The following is a 15,414-nucleotide window of genomic DNA, read 5'->3' as shown; positions in this document are numbered from 1 at the left end:
GTGGCAGCACTGCGCCAATCTGACCATTCATCAGCTGCGGCACTGGAATCATGTTTTAACTTAGAACTGTGGCATTCAATTCTATTTTCCCTTATATGACATATTTACATGTGCATCAATCAACTACCGACAAGCTAGTCTCATACAGCAGATAAAACTGACACAGCATGTTTTTAAAATTACAGTTCTTTAAACATGGATGTAGTGCGCCCTCCAGTGGTCGGATATTTACAATATATTTTATTGGAGCATACCACTGTGCTATGATGGGGGGAATACATCAATACACACAGTATGACGATAAAGGCACATTAAACCATAGATAAAACAGAAAATATCGCCATTTTAAACGCCATTTGAGTATTTACTGTCAGTACGCAATAATTATTAATTATATGATAATAATTTCTGATACTGCCACAGTAGAGTCACCCATGATGTCAGATATAATGGTAGGGACTCAAGCGTTCTATTTCCTCCGTTTCTTTCAAGCTAGCGGCAGCCATGAGGTAAGGTTTGACGTTTAATTATGTGTTTTCTTTCTAAGCAAAATATATAAAGGACTGTTGGTTTTGTTATTAAAGACAAGACAGAATACTGGGTCTCTGTTCTTCTTAGAGTAAAAACGCCTATTTCTGCCTGAATGTACGTAGCGTTAGGGCCTGTGTTGGTGAGCTAACGTAGCTAAGTTAGCTAGGACATGTCACAACATGATACCAACACCGCAGGTCTGAAGCAGTAAATCAGCTGGCCACTATGCAGAGTTTTAGCATGTTTGTCAGTGCTAGTGGGACAAGCTGATCAGTGAACTCAGTTAAATAAAACACACAAAAAAATCTTAACTAGTTTTGGAGAGGTTCTATTTTCCTGCACCTCGGTACCGTACAGGTGTAGCCACACACTCCAGTTGGCTAAAAGGCTAATCTTGCTTTCTGTCAGGTAGTTTTATTTAGCATGTTTTTTCTTTCATTTTCCGTCTGGTTGCGTTGAATTTTTTAATCAAACCCGTCGGCAGCTCCAGAGGACTGTCATCTATTCTCATAAGTAAAATATTGAACGCGTGTGATTCAGTCATCTGCCGTCTGTTATCCAACCTGAGGAACAACTAATTGACAGTCGACAAGTTAGTGCACCCGTTTATTAAACCAACGAGCCTGACAGGTCGTTCATGTGAATGGCCAAAGTTCCCAGACTACAACTTGGAGGAAAAGAGGTGATTAAAAATCAGGTTTGGTTGCACCGGTTCTGACATCAATGCGGAGAGCCCCCTCCCTTTTATCAGTGTTTAAGTTCCTGGAGACTTGTTAGTCCCCCTAGTACTGTATGTATCTCACATCCTGCAAAACTAATATGTTCCCGATGTTTATCCAGCATGCTCAGGCTCCAGAAGCGCTTGGCGTCCAGCGTCTTGCGCTGTGGCAAGAAGAAGGTGTGGCTGGACCCAAATGAAACCAATGAGATTGCCAATGCAAACTCACGTGAGTCGTTTGCTTTTCATCCCAGAGTTTTCTGTCTGTAGATTTGTGTGTTCTGGGCCTCATAGGCCAGCATCCTTATTGCACTGTGTTTATACCGCAGGCCAGCAGATCCGAAAACTGGTGAAGGATGGACTGATCATCAGGAAACCTGTGACGGTTCATTCCCGTGCTCGCTGCCGCAAGAACACGTTGGCACGCCGCAAGGGACGTCACATGGGTTATGGTGGGTGAATGATTACAAGTAATGATTAATTTATTAGTTTTCAGCTATTGAATTATTTGGCAACTATTTCGATAGTTGATTAATTTGTTTGCGTTATCTAGCCAAACATTAATCAATGAATTGAGAAAATAATCAACTGATTAATTGGCAACGAAAATAATTGATAGTTGCAGCCCTGCATGAATTTGTTACTTGAATAACAGGCTCTACAAGTAATTTAATTTGCCATTTCCTCCTGCCCAGGTAAGAGAAAGGGTACAGCCAACGCTCGTATGCCAGAGAAGTTGTCATGGATGCGGCGCATGAGAATCCTGCGTCGTCTTCTTCGTCGCTACAGGGAGTCCAAGAAAATTGACAGGCACATGTAAGTGTGAATTTCAGCGCTCAGTGCTGGTGAATAAGCCAGCACAGTTTTATTTCCATTTTCAGAAAGAGGCTTTCAGATGCTCATCAGACATATTCTGTTTGCCTGCAGGTACCACAGTCTCTATCTGAAGGCCAAGGGTAACGTCTTCAAGAACAAACGCATCCTGATGGAGCACATCCACAAACTGAAGGCAGATAAAGCTCGCAAGAAGCTTCTTGCGTAAGTTTTTTTTTTCATTGCAGTCTTTTTTTTAAAATCTGAGATTTTATTAATTTATTCAGATAATGTTTTCCTGCCACAGCTGAATAACCCATATTAAGATTTATCTTCTAAAAGAATCTATGCGTAATGAAATATTTGTATTAGTTCACTGTGTTCTGTCAAATTCATGTTATTATGTCCCTACCTCCCTTCATCCCACACAGTGACCAGGCTGAGGCTCGCCGCTCAAAGACAAAGGAGGCCCGCAAACGCAGAGAGGAGCGTCTCCTGGCCAAGAAAGAAGAGATCATGAAGAACTTGTCAAAGGAGGAGGAAACTGCAAAAAAGTGAATCTAAATTGAAAGTTTTTCTTCCTAAATTCTTGTTAATAAATTTGGATAAAAGAGACTGATTGCTGGGTGATTATTATTGTTTGCCTGATGTCAGCTGTTGTCTTAGTGTTAAAAATTGCTCAAGCTACAATACAGGAGAACTGTTGGGTTCAGTCCTGTTTTGTAATGCAGTGATCTCACCCCAAAGCAGCTACATGTTCTATTTCAGAGAAAGATTAGTAGGTTAATCTTGTTCATATGGCTAAGAAAACACCATCTATGCTGCCTTATTTAGGGTTAGTGTTGTCAACAGTCCAACAGATGGCAGCACAGCACCACTATCAAATTCTACCAGAGCACCTGTCCATTCATTTCAGTCATTCAGCTGGTTAAAACACAGATATTTACATGTTTAATAATTGATCTAAAAAGCTGTTTTGCCACTTCATCAGCAAGTTTCATCAGCAGTATTCAATCACATGTTCAATAACAACACAAGCAGTATTAAAAAATGCAACAAAGGATACTATGCAACAATATCACCTAAGGACAGATTTACCATTTGTATCATTACATTCACAAACTGTTTGACTCTGCTAATGAACTACTGCCCAGCCCCAGAAAAGCCTTAGCTGGTGTTTATTTTGCTCTATATTAAGTATGTGCGTTATTACTTGGAATTAATGGCAACAGTCTTTCCACTCTGCATGGAAATACATTTTTTATAAGGCACTTTCAAAATCATCCATATATATAATGGTTTCTCCCTTGCTGAGGTAAGGAGTTCTAAAGTTTAGAGAACACAGTTTATTTATACTCTACCTGCTTTTGGTTGTTTATATACAGCTGGTTGAACATAAAGTGCTGCAGCATGCACGCATCACTCTCTGAGGATGATGTCTTATCCCCACACAGGAACTGTCCAAAATGTTTCCTCCACATACCCCAACAGCCACTCTAGGTCTTTGGTTGTGTGCTTGTTGGCCTTTATGTGTGTGTCTAATGCATTTTCACCCATGACTTATCAGTTTTTAGTGAGCAATCATCTGGTAATCAGTCACTCTGAACTCAGCTTGAGTTAATTGCAGTTGACATTGAGGCAAAACCTGAAAGGTGAAGAAGACGACAAACTTTGACTTTTCAGTGTAGACGACTGACTTTGCTGATTGTCAGACGAACCCAAACAACTCTGATTAACCGTCCAAGTTATATTAATAAGTGACTTAGCTATTAATAAATAAGGTTTCTCCATAAATAATTTTCCCTGCATCAATTTTCCTGAAGGCAAATCACAAAGGCACTGTATCACACCTTCATGCGGACATCGGCCATGCTCCAGCTTACAACCGCTGTCAGCCACATGAAAGCTGAGCCGCTGACGCTCCAGTCATCCAGTCGTTTTCACTTCTTGCTCAGGCCTTGAAGGATTCCTTCTGTTATGCTCCCTGGAGAAGGTGTGACTGAAGTGTTTGCAGATGCAGCCGCCGCTAACCAGGACAGACAGGCTGCTGTGTGAATCTGATACATGAAAGAGTATTTGGGGGATTCTCCTCAGGTTGATTGAAAGCAGATTATATTCAGTAATTGAGATCATATGTGAATGTTGCTGGTGTTTTAATGACTTGAAGTTAAGTGACGTACTTTTGTCGGGAATCTAAAAAGACACAATCTATTTTCGACTTTTGGGCCGAGAAAGAAAGTGTCGAACCTCCTTGTTTTTCTCCCTCAACTTGCCCTGGAGAGTTAACTTCCTGTTCGCTGGCAGATGTTTTGGTGTTGTAAATCTGGGTTGTAGTAGCTTCTGTTTGTGGATCACGTCCCATCATGCATAAACAATAGCACACCCAAGACTTAGAGGCTGGCAGTGAACAACCCTCATATTTAAAAATCTGGGTTTCAAAGGCCTTGAGGAGCTGGAATGAAGGCTTACGCAGCATAATGCATCTGCTTACCTTGACATCCTGATTCAATTTTGCTACACTGTAGCTTAACACATGCTTCCTAAAATGTTATTCAAATGTATGGATGTGAAACATACATTCATATATAACAAACCATCCATTTAAATAAATGTGAGACCTACAGGGAGATGTCATAAGGTTTGCTGAAGGAGAAAACAGGCTTTGTGCATCAAGGCCATTTTGTAGCTCAGTTAATGTATTTCTTCATTACCAGGAGGCACTCCTACTTCCTGAAGCGTGAGCCTTAATGGGATTAGATAAGGGAAGGAATATGAGATGAAATGGAGCAGCGCTCTTTATTACAGTTGGCCTTCAACCCAGGCAAAACAAATGGAGCACACTCAAAAGTTCAGGGGACCTTTAATAACAATTGAGACAAAGATATGAAAGTAATTAAAGGGAGATTATTTTTAGATATAAAAACAGTTATCTAGCATCTAACAGAATTACCCTGCACTTCGCAGTGTGATGAGCCCGTTGTGCGTTGTGTGCATTGTGTGTTTGCCTTCTCCTTTCTTTTGATTACCTTTGACTCTAATATGTGCAAAATGTTAATAGGTACCAGGAGACCCTCTTGGCTTCACAGGATGGATTGATAAACATCAAGAGGAACGTGCCTGGGATCTATCTGTAATTCTCACCTGACAACACGCTCACCTGCCTATAAAGAGACATCATGACATCATTAACCTCATCTCACTCTGTCAGTCCGTCTTATCTACAACACAACCGCTTGTTTTTATTATCACCTCCATTACCTCATTGGCTTGGTGTATTTAAGGAGAGATCTAACACCACCAGAAAGCATGGGAAGGAGTCAGGTGGTTCAATTCTCTCTCTCACATTTGTCTCTTTCAAGGGACTGGAGGAGGCATTAATAGCACTCGGTGACACAGATCACAGATCTATCAGACAGACAGCGCTGTCAGATCTTATGTCCTGATAGACGCCTCAGCTCCGTCTACTTAAAACCAGGTCATGTGCCTCTGCACTGCTTCATACTGATATATATCAGTCAGCTGCTGCTCCTGAAAAGGGCAGGTTGAACACTCTCATCTCCTGGATCACAGTCGTGGCTTTAATGTTCTCTAGTACCATTCAGACTGAAAATAAGACCATTCAGCAAGCAGTTCTACAATGAATGATTTCATTCTGAAATCACTGATTACATAATTGCTCCGATCAAGGGTTACATGGTTACAAGCCAACACACAGATCACTAGTAGCTTCTACCACATTTGATTGACAGAACATTTACATATTTATGTATTCCTTTCAATTCTGAAAAACCTCTGCGATACACTGACCTCTGGCACACTGCATGTGCTGGAGTTGCTCTGATCTAATGTATGGTTTGCAGGAAAAAAAGGTTCTAATTAACTGAACAACTCTCACACATTAAAGATTTTCTTTTCTACTGCAAAGATGAGCAGGCCTCTAAAAACATGTTTGTTTATTGCATCGCTTTTCCTGCTGCAGTCTCGGTGTACAATGATATGTGGTCACTGGCTGCTCAGGTGTCCAATTAGAGGCCAGGATACATCACATGGTGCAGACTGAACTGCAATTTAAGGTGCCAGTGTTTTCATTGTCATTCTTTAAAGCACTCTGCTAGTTTTCAGGGTATATTTATTCCTCTTGGCTTTGCTGAACAGCCCTCCACCCTCTGTCTCTGCTAAGGGGTCTCACTCAACAATTGAATTTCACTCCTAAAAGACTGTTAAAGTGGTACAAATAAAGTTGTCTGTTATGATTTGGAAAGTACTGCCACAGCTTACAGCAAGAGCAGCAGCTAAACAGCAAACCAAGCGAAATCGATCAATAACAGGTATAGGCAGAGCCAGAGTAAACGAAATGCTTCATTTAATAATGAGTCAGCCGTGCTCATTCATCAATAATGGATTCAAATGCTGAATAAATCTGTTCTGCTGCACGATGAGATGATGATTCATTTTGTCACTTTTTTTTGCAAGAAGTGTGTGAAATTTGATTAATATATTCAGCGTGTCGGTGTTCCAGATGCAATTTAAAGCATGAACACAACAAAGATGAAAAGAGAAACAAACCTCGGAGGAGAGCTCGGGATGAGGGCGAGAGTTGACAAATAGCCCAGCTGAAGTTCACAGTGTACATCATCAACCAGGATTGCTGTAATAGTGCAATTCATCACAATTTAAAGATCATTAGATTAGGTTCTTTGAGTGGGTTGGATTTCTTCACCTTGTTAGAAAACGCTTACTGAGAAAAGGCCAACTTCAAAAACATATAATACTGACAATAAAAATATGAATACCATACGTGACTGTTTTTTCTTTGCATTTAGACACTAATTTTTGCCTAAACTGTGTCAGTTCTTGAGTTCAAAGGCCAGATGGATTCCCTCGTTAAAGGAGAAAAATCAAGCAAGCAAACCAACCTCAGAGGGCCATATAGATGACAACAGTAGTTTCTTGTGCTCAATCGATGGAAAAAAAACAATTTTGATGAGAACATGCCGAGTCACCAAAGTGAGCCACCACATTTTAATCACATTAAATGAATAATAGAGATGCAATTACAAGAACTTTGTTGTGCAGAGGATGTTTGGAACAGATAGCAAGATCAAAAAAATCCCAGGCTGGAGATGCATGTGTCCTTTGAGCTCTAAATATAGTCATGTACTGTCAGTTGTTTGGGTATTTTGTAGTTCCACTTCATGCAGTTTCAATATCACAACTAAGGGAAGAGAAATTTGTCCTGCAGTATTTCACACTGTCTTCATCTTTCTGCTCACTCTTGTTACTCCATTTTTCTTTCTCCCTCTATCCTCTTTCTTAAAAGCTTGCACTTTCCTTTGTAAAAACATACCAAGCAAGGCAGGACTTATTACCAACTCTCTCCCTGTCTTGCTGATTCTTCAGTATGCTGAATATTCTGTCTTTTTCAGCTTTCTATTTGTCATAGCAGAGTTGTTGACTTGGGCGGTGAGAGGAAAAAGTTACTTCAGCTGATAGCAAGCAAAGCATCTTTAGCAAAACAGAACAGCTCCAATTATCCTCTAATCCCCGCGCCTTGAAGGCATAAACCCCAAAGTCTGTGACACACTTCAAATTGAATAGATTAGTTTTGCCTATGCTCGTCATAGCAGGACAGGATATTTTAGAGGGCCCTTTGTGGGAACATGACTAAATGGAGAGCTTGACTGAACTGAGCCTATCGTAAGGAAAACAATAGACTGCTGTAATGTGCGTCTGCATATATATATAATTATATATATAAAGGCAGAGAAAAGAGCTGAGGCGGAGTACTTGAAAAATTAATATCTTCAGATCCACAAATGCACCTTAGTATGGGGAGAGAGAGTGCAAAGAAAACCTGTCCTGTGGATTTCAAATCCTTTTCTTAGCGACTTAATGGATTTTGAAGTTTGCTTTCAAGATTTTAAAGCATGTTGGATTTGGAAACCATTTACAGGCAGGGAGGGCTGAGGCTGGGGAGGTGAGACATTAAGGGGACCTGTGGCAACACACTGTCCCAAGATACATGCCTGAGAGGAAGCACACAGCAGTGTGGCTGAGGCCAGGATGCTGCAGAAAGAACTTCTATTTATTCAGTTGATCTTCTGTGTAAGTTATTGCCCTGCAAGGCCCAAAATGAAAGTAGAAAAAATGAAAGTAAAACCAGTGAAGCCAGTCCAGCTAAAACAGAGCTAAAGCAAGGCTACGTGAAGTTAAAGCTAGCTGGTGAAATATAGCCACAGCTAATGTTAGCTTGAGATAAAACTAACAGCTCTTGACCTTGGGGCATTCATGTGATATGATGTGGTTAAGACAGCTTTTAATCACGTGTATTAATGGATTGATATATGTAAATGAAATTGTAGATTGAGTTATGAATTCATTAATTCAAACAAAAGAGAAAGCTAACTGAACAATTCTTGAGGTTGTCCATACATTTTAGGTCTCTCAAGGTCTGTTTTTTTTGTTTTAAAATGTTTAAAATTGGATAAAGTCAAGATATTACAGCTAACCTTAAAACTACAAACCCTTTCCTGTTGACTTCACCCTTTCTATAGAACAGCCTACTCTCTGCTTTTGTAGGGCATGTACATAACAATCATGATTATGTGAGATATCTACAACAACATAACATCCTCAGAGAGTGGTGCACCATTGTGTGCCAGATGGAGTAAATGTGTAACAACAAAGCAGCAAGTAACCAGGAAACCAGGACACTTACGTGACAAAAACAGTGTTTACCCGATAATTAGGAAGATAGAAACTCTTAGCTTAGTGCAGAGATAAATCACCACTCCTGCAGTCATTAACAGGCATGAACACGAAAGCAAACTAACCTTTTTAACCTTCTTCGTCACAGCAATGGATAAAAGCAAGCTGGGAAACTTAAACACATTAAAAACACTCTCCTCTCCATTTAAGAGCCACGTCCTCATAACCTTGTTCCATAATTGTGCCGCTTGACCTTCCTTGATTTTCCCATTGCGGCAGAGTCAAGAGGCCAGCAGCAGCATCAAAGCCACATAATGACAAAAGGTTAAAGATGAAGAGGAGAAATTTATGTGCGAGTGGTCATTACTGATGGAAGGGTGTGTTGGGCGAAGTGTTGCGGAGTTTAATCAAGTTGCAGGGTGGAGTTGTGGGGTGAAGGCGCCGTGAGCAGGTGTGGAGGTGGGGTGGATCTGCAAGACTGGAACTTAGTGTGTTCATGAGGTGCCATGGGCTTAATTCAGAGGAACATCTGTGATAACGGATGGAACAACCATCTGGCACAGAGTCACCTCAGTTTATTAGGATAAAGTACAGCGACTGTTACATTACAACCAATATATTGGCACTTTGACTTAAAATATAGAAATTTGATGGTAGCTACTTTCATTAGGGTCAATTTAAGCAACTTACACATTATAAGAGACACTTTCATTACCATAATTTCTTATTTTTTTCATCATATGCTGAAGATCTAACTTTAAATTTCACGATTCATATGACTGACTGTGGTCTACTCGAGGAGCTGGAAAGGGTCAGTTCAAGGCCCATTGACTGGATGCTCTGATTTGTGGGATAAATGCTGTTAGCTTATGTGTTTGCGAGGAAAGGAGGTGCTTGTTGTTATGATTGCTCAGGAGCAATCAAACCAAAATAACATCAATCATAGCAAACAACCTCAAAGATGACAAAGCAGCAATTCCATCAATGATTTGAAGGGTCTTTTAGTAAATGAATGATTTCTCTTGCAATACAGGCTTTAAAAACGTCCCAAATATCCTCTGATTTCTCTATTAATTACAGTAATGCCAAAGATAGTGCAGGAGCCAGCCCATTATGTTGGCTAAAGAGCAAATTTGGCAACAACACACACACACATTTCCAAAGTTACATGACATCATGTTATAAATCTGTCCAAACGATCTGTTTAAAAGTGTAAAATATCTGTTTCTAATTTACCTACAATTTTACAAGCAGTATTTCACCCTATTACCATAATTTGAGCTGAACTTTGGTCTGAAAAGTGAGAAAAATAAAGAAATACCTTCCAGTTTTACCCTGCAGAGCTCTACTCTCTATCTCTATCCAGCGTATTCTACAATGACACCTTTTTTCATAGAAGTTTTACCTGTGAGAAGGCAACGCTTTTCATGACGGAGAGATGATTTTGAAAACTGTTCAGATGACAATGGTTTGAGGCTAACCCATCCATCCTCATAAATAAAACTCTCTTGATCTCTTTTCATTGTGTATGAGAATAAACAGTATAAATCACCCAGGGCCTCCCCTAAAATACTGATTCTATGGAAGAGAAGAAGCATATGCTATTCCTCATATCTATCATTCCCAGTGTAGCGTGCTTCAAAGACAGCTTTCATGTGTCAACCCCGGGGGCTTATTTTCTCCGTCCTGTTCAACCTCTAAGATCAACTCGGAGGATGTGTGCCGACTTTTCACTATTCAGACTCGAAGCGAATCTTTCACCTCTGGACTCGGCCATGTGGCGCTTATTCCTGTCACTAAGAGTGTGTTTGCAGGAGCAGCATCCTGAGTGAGCGGAGGTAGCCTCAGCGGCAGGAGATGAGACCATGCATTAAACATGCCATCTCCGTGTACCATCTTCATTTTTAATGGTCCAGTTGGCCGGGGGTCTGGAAGAATGTAAACACGACTGGAAGCTGAGGATGGTGACAACATAAGACGAGGAGGAGGAAAAGACACCTCAGTTTCTTTTTTTTTTTTTTTTTAAATCCATCCATAAGGCTGAAGCTGCAGCATGAGGCGTTGGTAGTTGAGAGATGGGGATTATATTGACTTGCAAATGTGAGTTGGTTGAATCATTTAAAAACTCATTACACTCATCTAACAGACATCATTACAACGATAATCATGGTTCAGCTCAGACTAAACCTGAGCTAAACTCATTTGAAGCTGCTATATGTTATTATTAACAATCAATCAAATGACCATGTGAAAATGACCAACCAACAGAGCATTATCACTAAACATATAACTAAACTACACAGAGTGTTTCAGCTGTGTCTTTAAGCTCATTGTTTTGCTTTAATAGGCAACTTGGTGTTTTTATGCGCAGGACATATTGTATGCAAATATCCTCAATTTCATAAATAGTTTGTATCTTCCTTTAAGGTGGTTTTTGCCAGTTTTTCAAAAAAGTGTTAATATGCTAAATGGGGAGATGGAAATACCTTTGCCAAAGCTCTGACATAGTGAACTCACGGGATGAAGAAGAAGACGCTGTTTCCACTGTTGTTGTCTTCCCATTTATATTCCTGTAACGCTCTTCATCTTCATAATCTTCGTCTCCGGAAAGCATGAAACATGGCTGATACCAGCTGACAAGAAAGAACAATTACAACTGCAGCCCAAACGAAGCAAATTCCTTCAGACCTCTCTCCATTTGTCTCTCAGGTGGCTAAGATGTCACCTGTTGTTTCTGGTTTTCAACATTCTTCTTCTTCTATTATTTTTATTAGAGCCATGCATAACTTAGCTTATACTGCCACCTTCTGGCAAAACTCCACTTTCCATAGTTTACTTTATTTGCTCCAAACCAGTTTATGGAAACGCTGAATGGCAGAAAAACTACTAAGGTCTGTGACTTCCTGGTGAAAATGGTGGAGACATCCTTCAGGAGCTGTTGGAGACCGAAACCAGAGTCAAAATGATTGAGCTTAGATTCATCAGTTGGACACAAACACAACTCCAAACAAATGTAAATTACATCAATTTTAAAGGTGATACTATGTCAGTGTTGCATTGACAGCTTGTTTTTGCTGCCCTCAAGTGGCCAAAAAATCAATAAATGCAGTTTTAAATGAAAGAGGCTCTAAACTATTTGATATATGATTATCAGATGACTGTTTGTGTTTCAAAGGCCCTGAGATGCAACAAATGGAGCAACGACACACCAGTTTCACCACATATTCAGTGTACACTTTGCTATAAGGTCATTTTAAGGTGTCAGTGCTCTGCCCACTCTTGCTTTGGTACACTGCTGATGCACCAATAATTTGCAAACGCTGCTGCTTATATAGCAGTTCATAAACCCAATCTCCAACCCAAGACTCCACCCACAGGCCCTACGTTATGTGGGTGGAAAAATTAATTATCGTCACTCCCCAATCTCTGCTGCACTGAGCTTGGTGTATGCATGCGGGGAGTCAGACGGTCAGAGCATAGATATCAACTCTGTATGCATTCACATAATAAATCTGTTCCACGTGACTGTCAGAGGGAAGCAGTATGGAACAAAACTGAAGCAAACCTTGTGTAGATTGTGTGCAATATCCTCTCATGGAGACTGAATAAAACAGACGGTAAGAGGTAGCGAGGGATTGGAGATTATTTTTATTTGCGGGTGTTTGATGCAGGGGTCTATAAGGTGTTTTTTCTTATTGTCTGCCAAGCACCAGGAAGCTTTATTTTCCACTGACGGTGCTTTCCTCTCCCTCTGCCTGCCTATATAATCAAGTGTGCTATTTTGAGCGCAGATTATCTTCCAGAATTTGCATTTTTTGCTATATTCCTGCTGCCTGTTAACGCCCTTGTGCTGCGATCATCACCCCTGCTGTGAGTCTGTCCAGCAGCTGCTGCTCAGTTCTAAAAGATGCAAAGAGGTGAGTGTGAACACTATAGGACAGGGGACGATTGTGTAACAAATCACACTTTTAATGAGCCATTTTACTTCATTTTCTGGAGCAGGCGTGATACGCTCAGGACCAGTCTCTTTGATACTCTCGGTCGGGATTTGTTGCCCCTAACTAAACACTCCGGTGTCTTGTCGTGATGTTGATGGATGTAGCGTGAAAGAAGAGTGAAAATGATTTCCAAGGGAGAGACGGTTACTCGGCCTTACATTCTCTGCTTATCACTGCTGTTTGAGCTGCAGAAAATTTCAGAGAAGGATTTCAACTTCCTCTGCTCATTGTCATGAAAGGGAGAGCTCAGTGGTACAGTGAGTGGAGAGCACTGTGCCATCTTGAGCTCCGAAGTCAGCAATTTTATAATATGTACGAGTAGCTTGATGTTCTGCCAGTTGCACACATTTCTGTCTCTCTCTCTACAGAGACGAGAATCACATTTGATCCAATTTGATAACAGAACTGGGTCATGATTTGAGAAATGTTCCTCACACCACAGCAGGGACACACACATACACACACACACACATACACACACAACGCTCTCTATGCCAGCTTAGTCTATGGCCTGCCAGCAGCTCCTCCATTGCCAGTTAATTTTATTGGGAGTTAATCATATTATTTATGGTCATTAAGAACAAGAAGTCCTCTCAGGCTCTGCACTGTCAACTCAAATGAAGGATCTCAGTGTAATCCTGCGGCCATGAAGGGAGACGTTTTCTATTTGGATTCGATAACTAATGAATTTAGGTGTGAAATTACACATCAAATGAGGTTAAAGTGCAGACTTTTGGCTTTAATTTAATGCTTTTTAGTGCATAGTAGGCAAAAATGGGTGGATAAAAAAAGGAATATTTAACATTTTTTTCTGTTGTGATGCTAAATGCTCAATGCTAAAACATAGTCTGTATGTCAGTCCAACCAGACTGAAATATCTCAACAACTATTGGATGGACTGCCATAAATTTGGCACAGACATCCATTTCCACCTTGTAGTAACTTTGGCAACCCTCCAAATTTTCATCTAGTACCACCATCAGGTCAAAATTGTGTCCAATACTTTGGTTTATGCACAAATTCCTGCAAAACTAATGACATTCTCATCAGCCTCAGCTTTGTGTTTTGTGCTAATTAGCAGATCTTTGCATGCTAAACTAACATGGTGAACATGGTAAACATTATACCTGCTAAACATTAGCATAGCATTCTCATTATGAGCATTTAGCTCAAACGAGAAAGCAAGTACAGCCTCCCAGAGGTGCTAGCATGCTTGTAGACTCTTCTTTGCAGTTGCTCTGCGAGTAATAACATCCCTAAAAAAAATGGCCTTCACTGTGAGGTCACTGTTTGGGTTCATGTCTTCAACAAACTGATTAAACAGTGAAATATGTCACCCAGCCTTCCTGTCGTTTATCACATCAGGTCATGAAGAAGTGTGGTTGACAGCATTGCTAATTAATGTCAGGGTCACTGTCTGATTGACTGGACAGAACCCTGTGAGCCTCCAGTCTCCCAGTATGTGCCCACGTCAGGGTGATCTTAGCAGTTTTACACAGTGGTGGAAAGTCACTGAGTACATTTACTCAAGTACTGTACTTAAAATATGTACTCTGCCTAAGTATTTCCATTTTATGCTACTTTATTCTCCTTCCAACTACATTTCAGATGGACGCACATAACTATTTACTCCACCACATTTAAGCCACAGCTATGGCTATGTGTTTTTTTCCCCAATTCAAACCTTTATTTAAGCACTGAAAAGAATGTGTCCCCTCGTGTGCAGTGATGTACAGATAGAAAGAAACATGCAGTTAAAAAAACAAAAAATTCAAGAGGACAATACTGCATTTGCACACTGAGGTGAAGTGCTTTGAGATGATTGGGGGTCGATTAAGGGTCGATCTTGAGCATGTGTTGTAGATAATTCCATTTGTTTGATGCACAAAAGGGCAAATGTTACGTAAGGTGGTGAATATTCACTGAGGCATTAATGTATGAAAAAATACAAATGTTAATCACTCCTCTGTGCCAGACAGGGTCAACCAACTTTGTTCTACAGAATAAAATGGTGAGTGTCATGGGGGTCTCTGGTAATGAACCTGAAGGCAGAATGATAAGCTGAGTCTGGGTGTTTGAGAGTGGAAGCAGCAGCATTAACTCATTATATTCAGGGACTGATACAAATCCTAGTTTGGCACAGTGTGGTCAAGAGATGTTTGAATGTAAATGATTCATTGAACCAAATACCTGGTACTCTGTGACTCCACCGATGTTGCTATCATTCAGTGTGGATCACTGCAGACTGTTAAAATCAATATCTCTTAAAGTACCCAACAGCGCTGTTTTCATGTTAATGCATTAATAATAGTGATACATTTTTACAATATAAAGTCCCTTTTGTAAAAGAAGTCCTTTTACTTTTGATACTTTAGGTTCATTTTGTTGCACACTGTAACTTTAATAAACTTTTGAATGCAGGACTTTACCTGTAATGACATATTTTTCAAGTGTGGTAGTGCTTTTACTTAACTACAGCAAACTTTTTCTACCACTGGTTCTACGTAAATTCCATTCATGAGGTTCAAAACACAGTTTAAGAATTCAGTTCTCATTTCAACACTGCAGCAAGTCAAGTGCTCTTTTCATGTTCTTCAGAGCCAAACACTGGAGACTTTTGAGAGGAGACACTTTGTTTTGTCTTTG

At 40.2% G+C, this 15,414-nt stretch overlaps 1 protein-coding gene across 1 annotated transcript; it reads left to right on the top strand.

Moving 5' to 3' along the window:
- Window positions 1-462: 462 nt before the first annotated feature.
- LOC143338589 (large ribosomal subunit protein eL19-like) lies at window positions 463-2,677 on the top strand. Its single transcript, XM_076759062.1, has 6 exons — window positions 463-509; window positions 1,372-1,478; window positions 1,579-1,701; window positions 1,945-2,065; window positions 2,177-2,287; window positions 2,494-2,677. The coding sequence occupies exons 1-6, from the start codon at window positions 505-507 to the stop codon at window positions 2,618-2,620; spliced, it is 594 nt and encodes a 197-aa protein (XP_076615177.1). The 5' UTR covers window positions 463-504; the 3' UTR covers window positions 2,621-2,677.
- Window positions 2,678-15,414: the final 12,737 nt, after the last annotated feature.

The sequence above is a fragment of the Chaetodon auriga genome, chromosome 20 (genome assembly GCF_051107435.1).
Source record: "Chaetodon auriga isolate fChaAug3 chromosome 20, fChaAug3.hap1, whole genome shotgun sequence".
NCBI lineage: Eukaryota > Metazoa > Chordata > Actinopteri > Chaetodontiformes > Chaetodontidae > Chaetodon > Chaetodon auriga.
This window is presented reverse-complemented; position numbering and strand designations above follow the sequence as displayed.

Coding starts and splice junctions, on each gene's coding strand:
- LOC143338589 (XM_076759062.1), top strand. Junction 1,702..1,944: donor GGGACGTCACATGGGTTATG/GTGGGTGAATGA, acceptor CCTCCTGCCCAG/GTAAGAGAAAGGGTACAGCC. Junction 2,066..2,176: donor AAGAAAATTGACAGGCACAT/GTAAGTGTGAAT, acceptor GTTTGCCTGCAG/GTACCACAGTCTCTATCTGA.